The sequence below is a fragment of the Mustela nigripes genome, chromosome 2 (assembly GCF_022355385.1).
Source record: "Mustela nigripes isolate SB6536 chromosome 2, MUSNIG.SB6536, whole genome shotgun sequence".
NCBI classification, from domain to species: domain Eukaryota; kingdom Metazoa; phylum Chordata; class Mammalia; order Carnivora; family Mustelidae; genus Mustela; species Mustela nigripes.
This window is the reverse complement of record NC_081558.1, coordinates 160,806,069-160,822,669: the sequence shown is the minus strand read 5'-3', so window position 1 is coordinate 160,822,669 and position 16,601 is coordinate 160,806,069. Positions and strand designations below refer to the sequence as shown.

The 16,601-nt window shown below is 37.8% G+C and overlaps 1 protein-coding gene across 1 annotated transcript; it reads left to right on the top strand.

Moving 5' to 3' along the window:
- Window positions 1-490: 490 nt before the first annotated feature.
- ABHD10 (abhydrolase domain containing 10, depalmitoylase) lies at window positions 491-16,364 on the top strand. The gene is made up of 5 exons (XM_059388129.1): window positions 491-710; window positions 3,629-3,812; window positions 9,533-9,644; window positions 9,966-10,103; window positions 15,220-16,364. The coding sequence occupies exons 1-5, from the start codon at window positions 572-574 to the stop codon at window positions 15,562-15,564; spliced, it is 918 nt and encodes a 305-aa protein (XP_059244112.1). The 5' UTR covers window positions 491-571; the 3' UTR covers window positions 15,565-16,364.
- Window positions 16,365-16,601: the final 237 nt, after the last annotated feature.

Here is a 16,601-nt window from a genome sequence, read left to right as displayed (position 1 = left end):
CAGGGAACGGAATAATTAAAAAAACAAAAACAAAAACAACTGCCAGGCATCCGAAGAGCTTAAGCAAAATCGAAGGAGCGGTGGACAAGTACGCTCTGGGTATTTCTGCAAGCAGGATTAAGGTCAGATCTTGGAAGCATTTCCGGTATGGCTTAAAACTATCAGGGCGGGAGAGCGATTTATAATGCGAGCAGCCTAGCTAGCATTTTATGCTTCCGCTCCCCAGTGTCCTCGGGATCATCAGACGGTTTCCTATCTAGGAACGTTGGATACGGATTCTCTCCACACCCTCAGCCACGGAATATCGATCTGCTCATTAAAAAAGCCACCTACTGAGGTCAATCAAAACATTCCGGGCCATCAAGGGCAAAAACTGCCGGAGAGAATCAGCTGTCCAATAGTGAGGGGAGGGAAGCGGGACGACGCTCTGCGCATGTGCGCTCTCTGTTGAACCTCTCCCGGGATGCTCTTTAGCAAGTCCGGGCTTCCGGCCGGTGGCGCATGCGCAGCCTAGTTATTGTGCGCTGAGCGACTCTGTAGGTCAGCTCCGTGCTCAGGGCCCTCTGGGAAGATGGCCGGAGCCGGCATGGCGTCTCTGGGCGCCTGGGTACCTTGTCGGAGGTGGAGCAAAGCGGCCGTCTTTGGCTTCCACCGTGGCTTCACCGCATTATTCAAAAGGAAGCCCGAGGGGACGCCACGGTGGCTCCCAGGTCAGTGGCCGAAAGGCGGGAGAAGTACGCGTTCTTTCGAACATCGGGTTTAGTCCGTTCCTGTCTAGTGCGTTTTTGGCGCCCTATTTAAAAATGTTCATCCCCCATTCTTAGTATCCTTGTTTTAGGCACTTTCAGCAATTCTGGTGGAGGTAGTAGGAAGACCGCTTCTTGGCCCTGGGTACCCTGCCCAGCCCCGGCCCTTGCTGGCGTTTTCCGCTTTGCAGTTTCAGGATGCTACCCTGCTCGTCTCCCCGCGTTAAGCGCCGACACCGGGAAATATTAAGATGTGCGTTTATTAGTTGCTTTTTCTGTCTTTTCTCTTCAGGTCTAAGGGGTTTACAAATCTTGACTCTGTTAGGATGCTTAGACCTGCCTTTGCTTCACTAGAGGGAATTGACGATATGAACTTTTTTGTTGTTGCAGAAGTGTAGATTCGGTCATCCAGCCTAATTTCTGATTTTTGCCTGTTCGATATTCCCAGCTCAGTGAAAACCGTAATCATTACTCAAAACAGGAAACTAGAATTTGGACAAAAAATGAGGGCATCTGAGTATTTTCTTTATCTTGTATTTGATTGTTCACCGTACCACCCTACCCTCAGTATATGTAGTCTGTCTTTCTGAATTTTGTCTTTTTATTCTCCGGTTGTGTTGTTTACACCTTTGCCATAGAAGCTGCCGGGTGCGCTGTGCTTGCAATAGAGACGTCATTGCTGACACCCTTAGTTTTAGTTAAAATTTTAAGTGTGTATAATCAGTGTAATTGGATACAACCTAAAGACTTGTTGTATGTAAGTTCCTCCAGCGAAGTACAGTATGTCAGTTCATTAACTAGATTGTAATACTCTCCTTGGCACGCCATTAAGGACTTAGCTTCAGGCTTTGAGCTAATCCTTGTAGTATAATAAGATCATTTATGGGTGTCATATTAAGAACTGTCCACTTACAACTCACCAAAATGAAGCAAATTGTAATTGTCTTTGGAAGAAATTCCTGTTTGGGGCAGTAATATCAAGAAGAAGGTAGGAGGGATATTTTTGAGCACTGGAAGGGAATGGGAAGTTGACATTTTTGCAAATACAGTCTATCAGCTAACATAACTGGCCCCCATTAGCCCTGGTTTTCACTAAAAGTTTTAAATTTGGCATATTTCACTATACTCGGAAACTTTGAAACACACTAGTATGTGATAGGGATAGCGTTAGGGCTTTAATTCAGTTTTTAAAATTCAACTTCTTGGGCTGCCTGAATGGCTCAGTTGATAGAGTGTAGAATTCTTAATCTCAGGTTTGTGTGTTTAAGCCCCACTTGGGGCAAAGAGCCTACTTAAAAAAATCAGTCTCAAATCCAAAATGAAGAGAGCTTTTATTAACTCACACGGAGGGGGCCAAGATGTTTTCATTGGCCACAGTAAAGGAGAGGAAGGCTTCATTTAATGCAGGAGATTTTGTTGGTCCAGAAAAAAACTGTAAGGAAATACACAAAACTATTTTTTTAGATTTATTTATTTACTGAGAGAGAAACCACGAATGTGAGTATGCGTGTGTGCACATATGTGGGGGCGGGGAGGGAGGGAGAGAATCCCAAGCAGACTCTAGGTTCATCACAGAGCCAGATGCTGAGCTCCATCTCACACCCAAGGTCATGACCTGGGCTGAAATCAAAGAGTTGGATGCTTAACCCAGCGCCCCATTAACCTAATTTCTTTGGAAGGAGGAGGTAGCATTGTACATGACTTAATGTTCTTTAAATATCTTTTTACTTTTTTTTTTTTAAGAGCAAGTATAGATTTTATGGTGGGAAAAATCTTCAAAAATGATGAAACAATGAGTAACTTTGTAAAGTTTGCTAGTTGTACTGTTGTACGTAAATTGCATGAACATCTTTGTAGCTTTTTCAAACCAACAAATAAAACATGCAGTGATTGCAGAACCCTATGAGAAATCTTTTTCCAAAAATGGTACTATTACAAATTATTCAAGGTTACTTGTAAAGAAACTGCTCATTGAAGCCACCTCAGGTAATAGAGAGTCATGCTTGGCTGTTAACCATGGCCCATGATTTTGTGGGTGGCAAGGGAGCCAGTGGTAAAAGTAGCATACCAGCACCCCCACCTTTGGAACAATTTCTCAAGGGCAGACCAGAGTTGTTTCTTCCTCTCTATACCAAACAGTAGAGGATGTGAAACTCCTCAAACATAGACAAAATTCAAAAGAAAATCATACAAGAAAAGGCCAAAATTAGTGTAGGTAAATCTGAACGTTGATACTATTTAGGAGAGATGATACAGCAGCAACAGGAAAACATTTTTTACAAGTCTTTATCTTTTATTGCCTTGAAATTTCCTCCTCATTTCGTATTTTGAAAGGATCAGGATTGGACCTTGCTCAAAGGCACTGATTTTGATACAAGTTCCGAAAATAACCATGCATAGGCTTGTGATTTTAGTACTTGAAGTCTTTGTTTTTCCTTTTAAATGGAAGTAGTTTTGACATGAATTTGACAAAGATAAGATTGAAAACCTACAGTTTCCCCTTGAACAAAATGGGTTTGACTGCAAAGGTCCACTTATACATTGATTTTTTTTTTTCAATAAATACAGTGCTCTACTGTAAATATATTTTCTATATGATTTTCTGAACATTTTCTTTTCCCTAGCCTACTTTGTTATAAGAATATGACACATAGTATATACGACATACAAAATATGTGTTAATTGTTTATGTTATCAGTAAGGCCTCCAATCAATAGTAGGCTATTAGTAGTTGTGTTTTTGGGGAGTCAGAAGTACACGTGAATTTTCGACTCATGGGGAGTTAGCACCCCAACCCTCATGTTGCTCATGAACCAATTGTATATGGTTTTCCAAAAACGGTATTTGTGAACTGTAGTTTATGTTTTGTGTACTTTGTTTAGCTTGCAGACAAAAGACATCAGTCTCTTTCCTTAGTCGACCAGACCTTCCAAAACTGGCTTATAAGAAGCTAAAAGGCAAAAGTCCAGGAGTTATCTTCATCCCTGGCTATGTTTCTAATATGAACGGTACAAAAGCATTGGCGATTGAAGAGTTTTGCAAATCTCTAGGTCACGCCTATATAAGGTAGGAACAACGTATTTCAGAGAAAATACTACTACCATTTAGCATGGCAACAGAGAATTATTTCTGCTTTAACCAATTAAAGCAAATGCCAGTGCTTTTATGAATTAACTTATTTTAATGGTCTGTAAACTTTAACCTGGTGATTTAGGGTTATCATAAATGAAACCTTTAAAAGACCTGTTTTAAAATGGTCTTTGTGCTACACTGACAATGCTGGCAGGAAAGGAAACTATTAGTAACTAAACTCTGGATATAATAATCTAACATGACAACAAACCAGTAATAGTAGTTGGCTTTCTTGTAATGTCATAATTATATTGTGGTTTTCCATTGGGGATGTAAAGGCTTTTATTTTGCCATTCTTTATAACTCTACTTTTAAAATTATGTATTTAAAAAATGTATGAATTTAAGAATATTATATATTTTTCATGTCTCTTACCTGTGATATTTTAAGTTCTCATTTCCTGTCTTCTTCATATTGAGCCCATTTGTTCCCTTGGTTTTAACTGTAGTCTGTAATTCCAAAATTTATTTCTCTGGCTTAGTATTTTCATTGGTGCCCCTATAAAAAAAGTAAATAAATGAATGTATTCTAAAATTAGTATTGTATAGTTCACATTTCCAGTGAGTTTTCTCTTTCCCCTCACTCCCGTAGTCTGATTATGTAGAAGGATAGAGGATATATGTTGTTTAACAAAAATTTGATTTCACAATTCCTAATATTTCATACTGATAATTATTTTAGTAAAAGAATGTGCTTACATTGTTGTTACTGGGTTTGTTTACCTTAACAATCATTTATATAGGGCCTGATTTGTCAGAAAAGATAGTATTGTTTAGTAGAAAGAACACAGCATGGGTTCAATAAGTACAGGTATTAGAATCAGTTCCAGCAATAACTGTGACAAGATGAGTCAGCTCAGTAACCCTGGAACTGTTTTCTTCATCAAAAAGGGGCAGGTTGAACTAAAGATAATCACTAAATCCTTTTTATCACTAACAGCCTAAAAATATATTCATCTAAATTGTTAGTAGTTTAACTAAAATTCGGTCAGTGGGTCTAGAAAATACATCTTTCAGAAATAAGATAATAAATAAATTTTTAAAACTAAAAAAATTTTAGATTTTATTCAGTATATTAGCTGAGATTATGTCAATTATACGGATTTAGTGTTACTCCTTTTATCATATTAACTGAGTGGTTTTCATTTTCATGCTCAGAACTTCCAAAAATTTGTTCTGACTTAACTGTTATTCTGAAGTCTGGACTGTCTTTTCCAAGTATCTGTCTTTTCTGACACTATTGCTGGGAGCTGTAAAATACACAGTGATTTCTAAAACATGACTGTTGTTCTTAACGATTAGGTGGGGGAAACACAAGATAAAATACATATGAGAAACAAAGCAAAAATACTCATCAGAACGTGATTGTGTCAAAAGAACAGTGTACTTAATTGTACAAAGTGAGAGAAAACTGCGGATTGAAGTGGGTCAAAAATACTTCATAAAGGCACACTGAAGGATATTTCAGACGTGGGTAAGAAGAAAGAGCTATACAGGAAGGAGGACTACCTGGGTCAAACATGATAATATCAGGAAAATTGCCATCATTCTTTTTTGTCCCCAAAAGAATCTGAATCAAGAAATTGTCATTTTGGGGCACCTGTGTGGCTCAGTGGGTTAAGCCTCTGCCTTCGGCTCAGGTCATGGCCTCAGGATCCTGAGATCGAGCCCCACATCAGGTTCTCTGCTCAGCAGGGAGCCTGCTTCCCTCTCTCTCTGCCTGCCTCTGCCTACTTGTGATCTCTATCTATCAAATAAATAAAATAAATCTCTATAAAAAATAAAGTAAAAAATTTAAAAAAAGAAATTGTCATTTTATTGGCTCTTGAATTTAAATTGAGACTATGAGCTCTGTAACCAGTTCCTGTCTCCCTATAAGACATGACATCTCTGGGTTTTCTGCATTTTGAATACATTTGAAATACATTTTTAAAGTAAATAAACATGATTGAATTATAATGTGCACAGACCATTAAGTAGTACTGTGTTAAAAAATAAACTAAATATATCTTTATAAATCTTATAAAATTATATCCCTTTACCACAACGTTTTAATTTTTAAAAATCTATATATATTTTTCAAGATTTTACTTATTTATCTGTCAGAGAGATTGAGAGCACAAGCAGGTAGAGTGGCAGGCAGAGCCGGAGAGAGAAGCAGGCTCCCTGCTGAGCAGAGAGCCTGATGTGGGACTCAATTCCAGGACCTTGGGATCATGACCTGAGCTGAAGGCAGTGGCTTAACCAACTGAGCCACCCAGGCATCCCACCACAAAGTTTTAATTTAACCAAATTCCTTTTTATTAGCTTTTATCAAACTTCATTGCAATCTAATCACAATTATTGATTGCATGTTAGCTGGTTATTGGAGATTTTATCTTTTATGTGTATTCTAGTTTCTTAGTTCATTTTGTTGTGTTTTTGGCTGTAAGATCTTGGTTCTTTTTTTTTTTTTTTTTTTTTTTTAAAGATCTTATTTATTTATTTGACAGACAGAGATCACAAGTAGGCAGAGAGGGAGAGAGGAGGAAGCAGGCTCGCCGCTGAGCAGAGAGCCCAATGTGGGGCTCAATCCCAGGATCCTGGGATCATGACCTGAGCTGAAGGCAGAGGCTTTAACCCACTGAGCCACCCAGGCGAAAACTCTTATTTAAGATCTTGGTTCTTGAACAAAGAAATAGTTGTGTATATTGTACAAGAAATGGTGCATATGGCTATAGGAAAATGGTTTCTTGATGTCCTCTCCCCATGCCTAACATAAGATTGAGTTAGCGCTCCAGAATGTAGGACATGGCATTAGGGCTAGTATTCTCTCATAGTTATTTGTCATAGAATAATTAATTGTAGATTTAAGGATATGTCCCAGAATGTTGAGGCTGCCAGAACAGTGGTGTGTTGCTGTGTCTTAAAGCCCTAAACAGCCGAATATGTTTAAATTATCTTTGTCCCTTGATTAGGGTTCAGCAAGAGTGAACTGCATTTTTTACCCATAACTTTTAGTATCACTGAATGTTTGCTTTTCCCTCTTTGGAGGAACTCTACGTATATTCTGTATCTGCAATGCATATTAGGTTAGTTTTTTGTTTGTTTTAATTTTATTTGTTTATTTGACAGAGAGAGCATAAGCAGGCAGAGGGAGAGGGAAAAGCAGGCTCCCTGCTGAGTAAGGAGCCTGACACAGGGCTCTATCCTAGGACCTTGGGATCATGACCTGAGCCCAAAGCAGCAATGCATATTTGGAAGGCAGCTGTAAAAGATGCAGCAAATAGAGATGCCCGATTGCCCAGCAGAGGAAGGAAAAGGAGGATTGGCCAGTGTCTTTCCTCTTCTCCTGGGTCACTGCTGTGTGCCCTGGATTGTGAGAAGAAGTAACTGTGATTGAGGCTTCAGCAGTGCCCTTGTTACGCAATTCCCATGGGTCCCAAATCATTTCACTTTATACCTAAAGAAAATGTTTATTTCTTCTTTCTCCATGACTTATAAATCCCTAAAAAAATGTTGTATACTATTTATCACATATATATTCTTACACGTACACTGAAAACACTAGGATTATTTTTCACCAGATTTGAAGAGTAAACAAAATGCTTCAAATTTGAATAAAGTGATTCTTTTTACTTTTATCTTCCACTTTTATTTATTTAGTATGTGTTGTGATACTCAAGTGTATGAGGCGTATTACATGCCTTGCCTCTGAATGCAGAGACAAACCAAGAAGGGTGTTCCCTGCGAGGATCTGACAGTCTCGCAGCAATGATGAGGCACACTACACACACAAACTGTCTTCTAGAGTAGGTTATAAGAAATTGATTGTGACAGCTAAAAGTGAATTCTATATAAGTTTCATTAGGTAGAGATTTTTTCTTCAGCTTTTCTGGGAAGTTTATCCAGCAAAAAAAGATTCATTTGGACTAAGCTCTAAGAGCATATGAGCTGTGCAAGTGAAAGGAGAAGGTATTCCAGGTGAAGGGAATAGTAGGAGGCATGAAACAGGACAAAGAGCAGGAGCCAGTTGAGTAACAGCAAGTTGTTTAGTTTGGCCAAGGCAGTAGTGGCCTCTGATGAAATTATAAAAGGTCAGTCCGACATGACCAGAAGCTAGTGGTCTATAAAAACAAGCTAACATGCTAAGTGTTTATGTTGTATGTCACAGGGAACCACTGAAGTTTATGCCATGTCAATATCATGTTGCAGAAGAAACCTGACAGGTATAAAGTGGATCCATTCGGAAAGAGACTAGTCATAGAGACAGGAGGCTACTGTGATAGGCCAGGTTTGCAGCATAATATTGGTCTTACCAAATTGAAGAGAAAGAGATGAATGAGAAGAAAGGAGAGAGAGTGAGAGAGAATGGTACAGGAGGAAGCAGTGTTCCGTACCCTGGGGGAAAAACAGATTAGAATAAAACAGTCTGCTCTTGAAGAACTGACAGCATAGTCAGACATTTGAAACTTGATTACAACATAGTATGAAAAGTGTTGAGGGAGTACATACAAAGGAGGTAACTGATGGTAGTAAGCAAGGCATGTATGTTAAAGAAAGTGCTTCAGAGGAAAGTGCCTTGACTTAAACATTGAGTAAGAGTTTGGGTGAGGAAGGAAGGTTTCCCCCAGGGACTGGGGTTAAAGGCAACCTGCAGGTGTGGTATGATACTTCATGATCTGTTGAATTGTGCCTTGAAGGAGAGGTGAAATGCACAGATCACACAGACTTCGAGCCTGAAGACCTCGAAAGTTGGAAGGAGACGCAAACTAATGGAATGAGTTGGTGTTCATAAATTTGATTTGCCTCCTTCCTTTAATTAATTTAGTAAATACTAAGCATATACCATTTGCAAGGTTCTGATCTAGGCCAAAATAGTCTTGGCCCATATGGTGCTTCCATTCTAGTGTTGGGAGACAGACCACAAACACATAGATTTCTTTTATGTCAAGTAGCAGTATATGCCATGAAGAAAATAAAGCAGGGGACGGAATTCGAGAATGATGAAAGAAGCACAGTTTTGGATTGAGTTGGTCACAGAAGGCATCACTGGGGATGTAACATTGGAGCAGGAGGCCTGAAGGAGGTGAGGGAGCAAGCAAACTGGCTGTCTGGAAGTGTAGAGAGAGAAGCTGATGTAAAACTCCTGAGGCACAAACGTGGGTGGTGTATTCCATCAACTTCAGGAAGGCGAGAGAAGATAACAGTTGGGAGGGAGGGAACAAGAAAAAAAGGTCAGAGAGGTAGTCAGAGGCTAGTTTATGGTATGGACTTTATATTTTATTTAAAAATTATAGAAAGCTTTCAGAGGGTTTGTGCAAGACATGATTTTTGTTTTAAAAGGATCACTGACGACTACATGGGGAAGAGACTACGAGGGTAGGAAAGGGCGGCAGGAGACCTACGCGGAGACTGTCACACTGGTCCAGTCAGAGGAAGAGAGTAACAAGGAGCCACAGCTGGTGGTGGGGAGGGCGAGAGAGTTAGTGACTGGAGGCGATATTTAAAGGTTATGCCGGTAGGATCTGCTGAAGTATAGATTGACCTCAGTGTTTCATTTTAATATATTTTAAGCTTTGTAATAATGGTAAATTTACTGTCTTCCCCTCAAAAATCAGAGAAACAAACATATAAATAGATACTTAGATATAGATTTGTTTTCCCTTTTTCTAGGTTTGATTACTCAGGAGTTGGAAATTCGGAGGGCAACTTAGAAGAATGCACAGTGGGAAGATGGAGAAAAGATGTTCTTTCTATAATTGATGACTTAGCTGAAGGACCGCAGGTGACTGTTTTTGTTAAATATGATTATTGACTAACCTCATGCTTTTTTAACTGTTTCTTTAGCTATGAAAATTTAATAGTTTAAATATTTAACCATCAGTTTTGGTATTTGATTTAAATTTGTTCTGTCATTTTTACTTTCTCATAAAATGTAAGTAAGCATTTTACTTTTCACTGCAGTCATAATTTTAATTCTGCTTTATGCCAAATATTAAAAGTCTGGGAGCTAATGGATGTTGAAGACAAAAGTACATACATAAATTACTCAGTCCACTTACAGAAAAGAAAATTCCTCTTTAAAACTATAAATTTTTATTTTTAGATACTAGTTGGATCTAGCCTTGGAGGATGGCTTATGTTTCATGCTGCAATTGCAAGGCCACAAAGAGTTGTTGCCCTTATTGGTGTAGCAACAGCTGTAGATGGCCTGGTGACACAGTTCAATCAGCTTCCTGTTGAGGTAAGTCACAAGCAACCTCCTGTCATTCTCCTGCTCCCTCTTTGAATATTTGTTCATGTGTCATCTGTCCTTTGACTTCCTTTGCTGGCTCATCTTTTTGCCTTAGCTGCCTTTTTGTATACAGTCTCTACCTTCTTTAACTAATTGGTCTCTTGTTCAAGGTTCCCTTTTTTTCACAGCCTCTTCAAATCATTCTGCTGAATATTTGAACCATGTTAATGAAATCACACTTAAATTATTTTTTTAGCAACATTTTCTTTATAAATCACATTTACTTATCCTACATTGTGATCTTTTTTTGTACCTCTTATTCTTACTTTGTGGCATATGGGAAATAGTACTTACGATCTTGTTGGACTTGGGTCATCAGTTCTGAAACTTTTTTTTAAGCGTGAAAGCAGCCTCAGAACTTTTCCCAGCAGAGCTCTGCAAGTACACACCATCAGTCGATCAGAATTAGCACACAGGAGATGAGATTTGCCATTCCTGGCTTAGACACTTAGTTGGCATTCTTTTCTACGACTAATTCTCACTTAAAAAAATTTTTTGCTTTTCATTATTAGCATGCCTTTCAGCAAATCATGGTTGAAATGAGGTTTCTGAAATGAATGAAGGTAATGTACTTGTTATGCTTCATTATTGGGCATATGTTTAAGCACTTCACTTTTGTCTGCAGGGGTAAAGAAATCGTGGGTCAAGGCTGTTTATTTGTGTATATTTTGGTACTCTTTTTTTTTTATTAATTACATACTTTTATTCTACTGTCTCTAGGTTCATAATGTATATATTTTTTAAAATTTATTTTGTTACTCTTTTGTAATCAGTTGAGTTCTCTTTGCCTGTTTTTTCCCTAAGGATCTAAATGTCCCTGTGGACTATGATCCTGGTAGGACTGAGGCACAGAAAAAAAAAGAAAACCAGTTGTGTGTTGGTTCAGATAATGTTGCCCCAAGGCCAGCAGCCTCAGTTTCACCTGACAGCTTGCTAGAGATGCACATTCCCAAGCTTCCCCTTGCGGCCAGTGGTCTGCTTTAGTCAGCTGAAGTTGGAGAACCACTGCGCTAGAGAGCAAATGAGCACATGGAGGAGGGAACATGTAGTGTTGAATAGTAGAGTATATTGTTTGCCTCGTTCTGCACTGGTGCATACCAGTGCCATAGATTATACAGTTCTGAGCTTATTTCTCAATCCACATTCTTCTCAGCTTCTGGAAAAAATGGCATTGTCTGCAAATGTGGTTTTATGTCCTTTCCTCTGAGGGCTAAGATTACAGAGCTGGTCTACCATGCGCTTATATTTCTGGGGGGAAAAGTTATTATTATTATTATTATTATTTTTGCTATCTTAGTTGTTTCTCATGCGTGCATAGTTGCTCAGTGTCCTCATTCTGCTAAATTCTACCATTGTATCTTTCTGCATATAAACTTTGAACCCTTTACCCCGTCCTTTAACTCAGTTAAATAGTGGTTCTCCTGCTAGGAAATTATTTCAAGAACATAGCAGATTGAGGAGGAGGTGATTAAATAAATTTGTTGTTGTTGTTACAGTAAATGACAGGATCTTTGTGTATTTCTTTTTATGTGTATGTATCCACATCACTCGGGGAGGATATGGTAAATCCCACCTAAGTGACTGAGAAGGTCTGTGGCCTGCAAATCAGGGCATGTCTTTGCTAATCCTGAATCAGACCAGCAAATGGTTGTAAATAGAAGCATGTTAATTTAAAAGCATGTGTAAGGGAAGAGCAGGGGCACTAAGACCACTATCTCTTCTTCACAGAAGCAGTTACCTCTAACAATGGCAAGGCAGCAAAAGTGGTGATTGTCACTATCATCTTTAGCCCAGGCAGTGTTAACATTGCTTATTGGGTAGGAACAGACTAACAATGTCTCCTTCTTTGAACACTTGAGGCCATCAGACAACAGCACAGCTGTTTCGAATATAAGCTTTGCAACCACATCACCTTGATGTGGTTTCTTCTAGCTCTAGAACTTAATACATATTGTACGTTTTCTTTGGTTAATGATGTTTTTTGCTATTCTGAACTTTCTGTTTTTGAGGGTTCGGTACATATAACATTCTGTAAAGTGAAGTTTGTTCTTTGGACAGTATTCATTCAGTTCAGTGGCAGATAACAGCTTGATGGGGGCAGGGATACTTAAAATGCTGCTGTTCTTAATTATGTCTTAGTAATTACCATGGTTCCCACTTCATCTAATAACCAATGAAACTGAGTTCTAATTACTGAAATTAGAAATTTAGGAATTATCCTGAGTACCTTGAGGATTACTGAATATCAATTTTTTTAAAAAATTTTATTTATTTATTTGACAGAGATCACAAGTAGGCAGAGAGAGAAGAGAAAGCAGGCTCCCCACTGAGCAGAGAGCCCAATGTGAGGCTCAATCCCAGGACCCTGGGCTCATGACCCGAGCCAAAGGCTTTAACCCACAGAGCCACCCAGGTGCCCCTGAATATCAGTTTTTGCCTTTAATATTCAGTTCCCATGTTTTTTTTTTTGTTTTTATTTGTTTGTTTGTTTGTTTTTTAAGATTTTATTTATTTATTTGACAGAGAGAGATCACAAGTAGGCAGAGAGAGAGAGGAGGAAGCAGGCCCCAGTTCCCATGTTTTAATGAAGAAGATGCCTTGATGGGGCACCTGGGTGGCTCAGTGGATTAAAGCCTCTGCCTTTGGCTCAGGTCGTGATCCCAGGGTCCTGGGATCGAGCTCCACATCGGGCTCTCTGCTCAGCAGGGAGCCTGCTTCCACCTCTCTTTCTCTGCCTGCCTCTGCCTGCAAATAAATAAATAAAATCTTTTTTTAAAAAATACCTTGATATTAATATAGACTCATGTATCTCACAGTTTTTTAAATTTTATTAATTTCAAATCATTTGAAGACATGGTTAAGAGTATAGCTTTCAGATACACAGCTTTTTCACATCAGTATATCATTTTGGAATTTTAAAGAATACATTAAAATGCCTAAATACATACAGATTATAGCATACATATTTTACTGTTTAAATTCTTGTTTTCCTTTCATATTTGCAGTAAATTAATGTATTTTAAATATGGAAAAACCATATCTTCACTGAAAATTTAAATACAAAAATTTTCAATATATTATATTTGGTTTTTCTTTCCTTTTATTTTTCCTTATTTTTGATAAGATGTCCACCTATTTTTCTAGTCAGAAATGTCCTTAATATGATATGGTTCCAAGAGCCATAAAAACATTTATATCTTGATATATTAGTTAAATATAATCTCTCCAAATAAGTTACTATATACAGATAAATCTTTGTGCTCAAGATGTTCATAAAAGTACCCAGCAGTTAGGGGTTTCATACATAGCAGAGCAGCTCCCTTGCTGCAATCTATTGAAAGTCACGAGGGTTTGTATTTTTTTAATATTTTTAAAATTTTAAAAATAAAGGAAAAAATTTAAAAATATAAAATTAAAAAAAGAAGTACCCAGCAGTGTGGGAATATTTAATTAGCTTAGACCCAGTATAATGGACTACTGTCAACCTTTGAAAACTTCATAGAATTTTTTAAAACCCAGATATCATGTAGAAGTAGTAAAGCAATGTAGAAAACTCTGTATGAATGTGTGGTAGATATCCGTTTTACATATTACATGTATAAAACCAAATACATGGAGAAAAATATTGGAAGGAAATGAGCCAGAATATTCATGGGTGTTGTATCTAAGAGGTGGGATTATGTGCAATCACTCTTTTTTATAATTTCTATATTCCCCATGTTTTCTATAATGTGTGTGCATTACTTTAATTAGAAAAATTGTTTAAGGGGTTCCTGGATAGCTTAGTCTGTTAAGTGTCTGCCTTCAGTGAGGTCATGATCCCAGGGTCCTGGGATTGAGCCCTGCTTGTGGCTCCCTGCTCATTGGGAAGCCTGTTTTGCCCTTCTCCCTCTGCCCCTCCCCCTGCTCCTGCTCCATCTCTATCTCAAATAAATAAATCAAATCTTAAAAAAAAAAGAAAAAGAAAAATTGTAAAGACAAATTATAATCCAAAAAGTAAGACAAACTCTAATCTAAAAAGTAAGGCAAATTATAATCTAATAAGTAAAAAAAATTCTTCAAGAATCAAAAGATACCCAGTGTTTCATTTTAAGAGCGTAAGCATGGAAATGATTTCCTTGTTCAGTTTTCAGGAAGTATTTGGAAGACTTCATTGTCTTCCAAAACAACACATTCTTTTTTCTCATTCCCTAGGACTCTGAAAGGCAAAAGCAGTGCCTCTTTTTTTTTTTTTTTTTTTTTTGTAACATTTAGCCTGAAAAAAAAATTTTTTTTTTAAGATTTTATTTATTCATTTGACAGTGTAAGCGAGAGAGAGCACACAAGCAGGGGGAGAGACAGGGAGAGAGAAAAGCAGACTCCCCACTGAGCTGTGAGTCCCCTGTTGGGGTTCATGGGGCTTGAGATTACCTGAGCCAAAGGCAGATGCCCAACCAGCTGAACCACTCAGACACTCCCAGCCTGAAATTCTATGTTTGATTATACCAGAGTAACTACTATTGTATTTTTCATTTTTAGTTTTAGGCTTGATTCTTTACTTCCCTTATCCCCTCCCCATTTTACTAACTTCACATTATAGACACTCAGTTTTGTGCTTTTTGAAATCTGAACAATTGTTATTCCTAAGAATTGGTTTTATATATTATGAATGATACCTGAACTTATTCCAAGAAATTATTTTTTTCTCCCCTTCATTTTCCCTTTCATTTGGGATGAAGCAGCACCTGATTTAAGATGTTACCTGATAAAGCGAAATCTAAGTGTGAATCCTAGCCATGATAGCTGTTACCTTTCAGTTTTAAACATGAAATTTAACCTCTCTAGACTCCCAATACCCTCTTTTGTAAAAATGCTATAATAACAACTTTTATCGGGATCTCATGAGGTACTGTGTGTAAAGTGCCTGTCAGAGTACCTTGCACAGTGTTTAATTATTGATAACTATCATTATTACATTTTTATCTCTTTTTTTCCTTTTTTTCTAGGACTGCTTTCCTTAGACTGTTTTAAGACTACTGCATGTGTTAGAGTTGCATACATTTCTTTTCCTCTTTTTTCCCAATAGGTCAAAAAGGAAGTAGAGACGAAAGGCGTGTGGGCCATGCCATCAAGGTACAGTGAAGACGGAGTTTATCACCTTCAGTACAGTTTCATTAAGGAAGCCGAACACCACTGCTTGTTACATAGCCCTATCCCTGTGAACTGCCCGGTACGACTGCTCCATGGCATGAAAGATGACATCATACCTTGGCATACATCCATACAGGTTGCTGACCGAGTGGTCAGTGCAGATGTAGATGTCATCCTCCGAAAGCATAGTGATCACCGAATGAAGGAAAAAGCAGACATTCAACTCCTTGTTTACACTATTGATGACTTAATTGATAAGCTTTCAACTGTAGTTAACTAGAATCACATTTTTAGTTGGTATGTAAACCAACAGATCCAGAAGCTTGGAAGAGGGATAACAAATGAAAGACCCCGATACTTGGGTTTTTTCCTCTTGTCTCTACTTTGTAAATATCACATGAGTATTTATTCAATGATGTAGGATACAAATGGTGCAGATCGTGAAGAAAGTACAAGCTGCTGTTTGGAAAATTTCCTCCTTCCTCCAATCTTTGATTTTTTTAAATTGAAGTATTGTTGACACGCCAGTGTTATGTCGAATCACATAGTGATTCGACAGCCCTATATGTTACACCGCGCTCACCACAAGCGTAGCTATTGTCTGTACGATACGGCGCTATTACAATACCATTGACTCTGTTCCCTGTGCGGTACCTTTCATCCCAGTGGTTACTCATTCTGTAGCTGGAAGCCTGTAGCTCCCACTCTTCTTCACTTATTTTTGTTCATCCACCCACCCCCTCCCTTTGACAACCACCAGTTCTCTGTTTCTGTGGGTCTGTTTCTGCTTTGTTTGTTTTGCTTTTTAGGTTCCACATATAAGTGAAATCATACCATATTTTGTCTTTCTCTGTCTTATTTCACTTAATTTAATACCTTCTAGATGTATCTATGTTGCATGGTTGTTTTGTGTTTTTTGTTTTGTTTTGTTTTGTTTTGTTTTTTTCATTAAAATATTTCCTACTTTTTTGTTCAAGAGATGTTTACCTGCTAAATGCTTATGTTAAATCGGGACAGCTCTTAATTTGTTGTATTCTTGTCTACTTAGAATTGTTAATAAAGCTGGAGTTTTTTGTCTTTTTTTGGTGTTGGTCATATACAGAGATTTGTAAAATTGCTTCTGATTTTAAAATGCATTTCACAAAATATAGGACAGTCTTTAATAAATGACCAGAAAAAATCCTGAAGCATAATAAAGTTCAAAAAGTAAGGATACCACTTTATATATTATATTCTGCATATTATATTTGAACTTAAAGTTATCTTTTTTTAAAGGCTCAAAACTTTACAGTAATATAAAGAAAATACATCACTTTT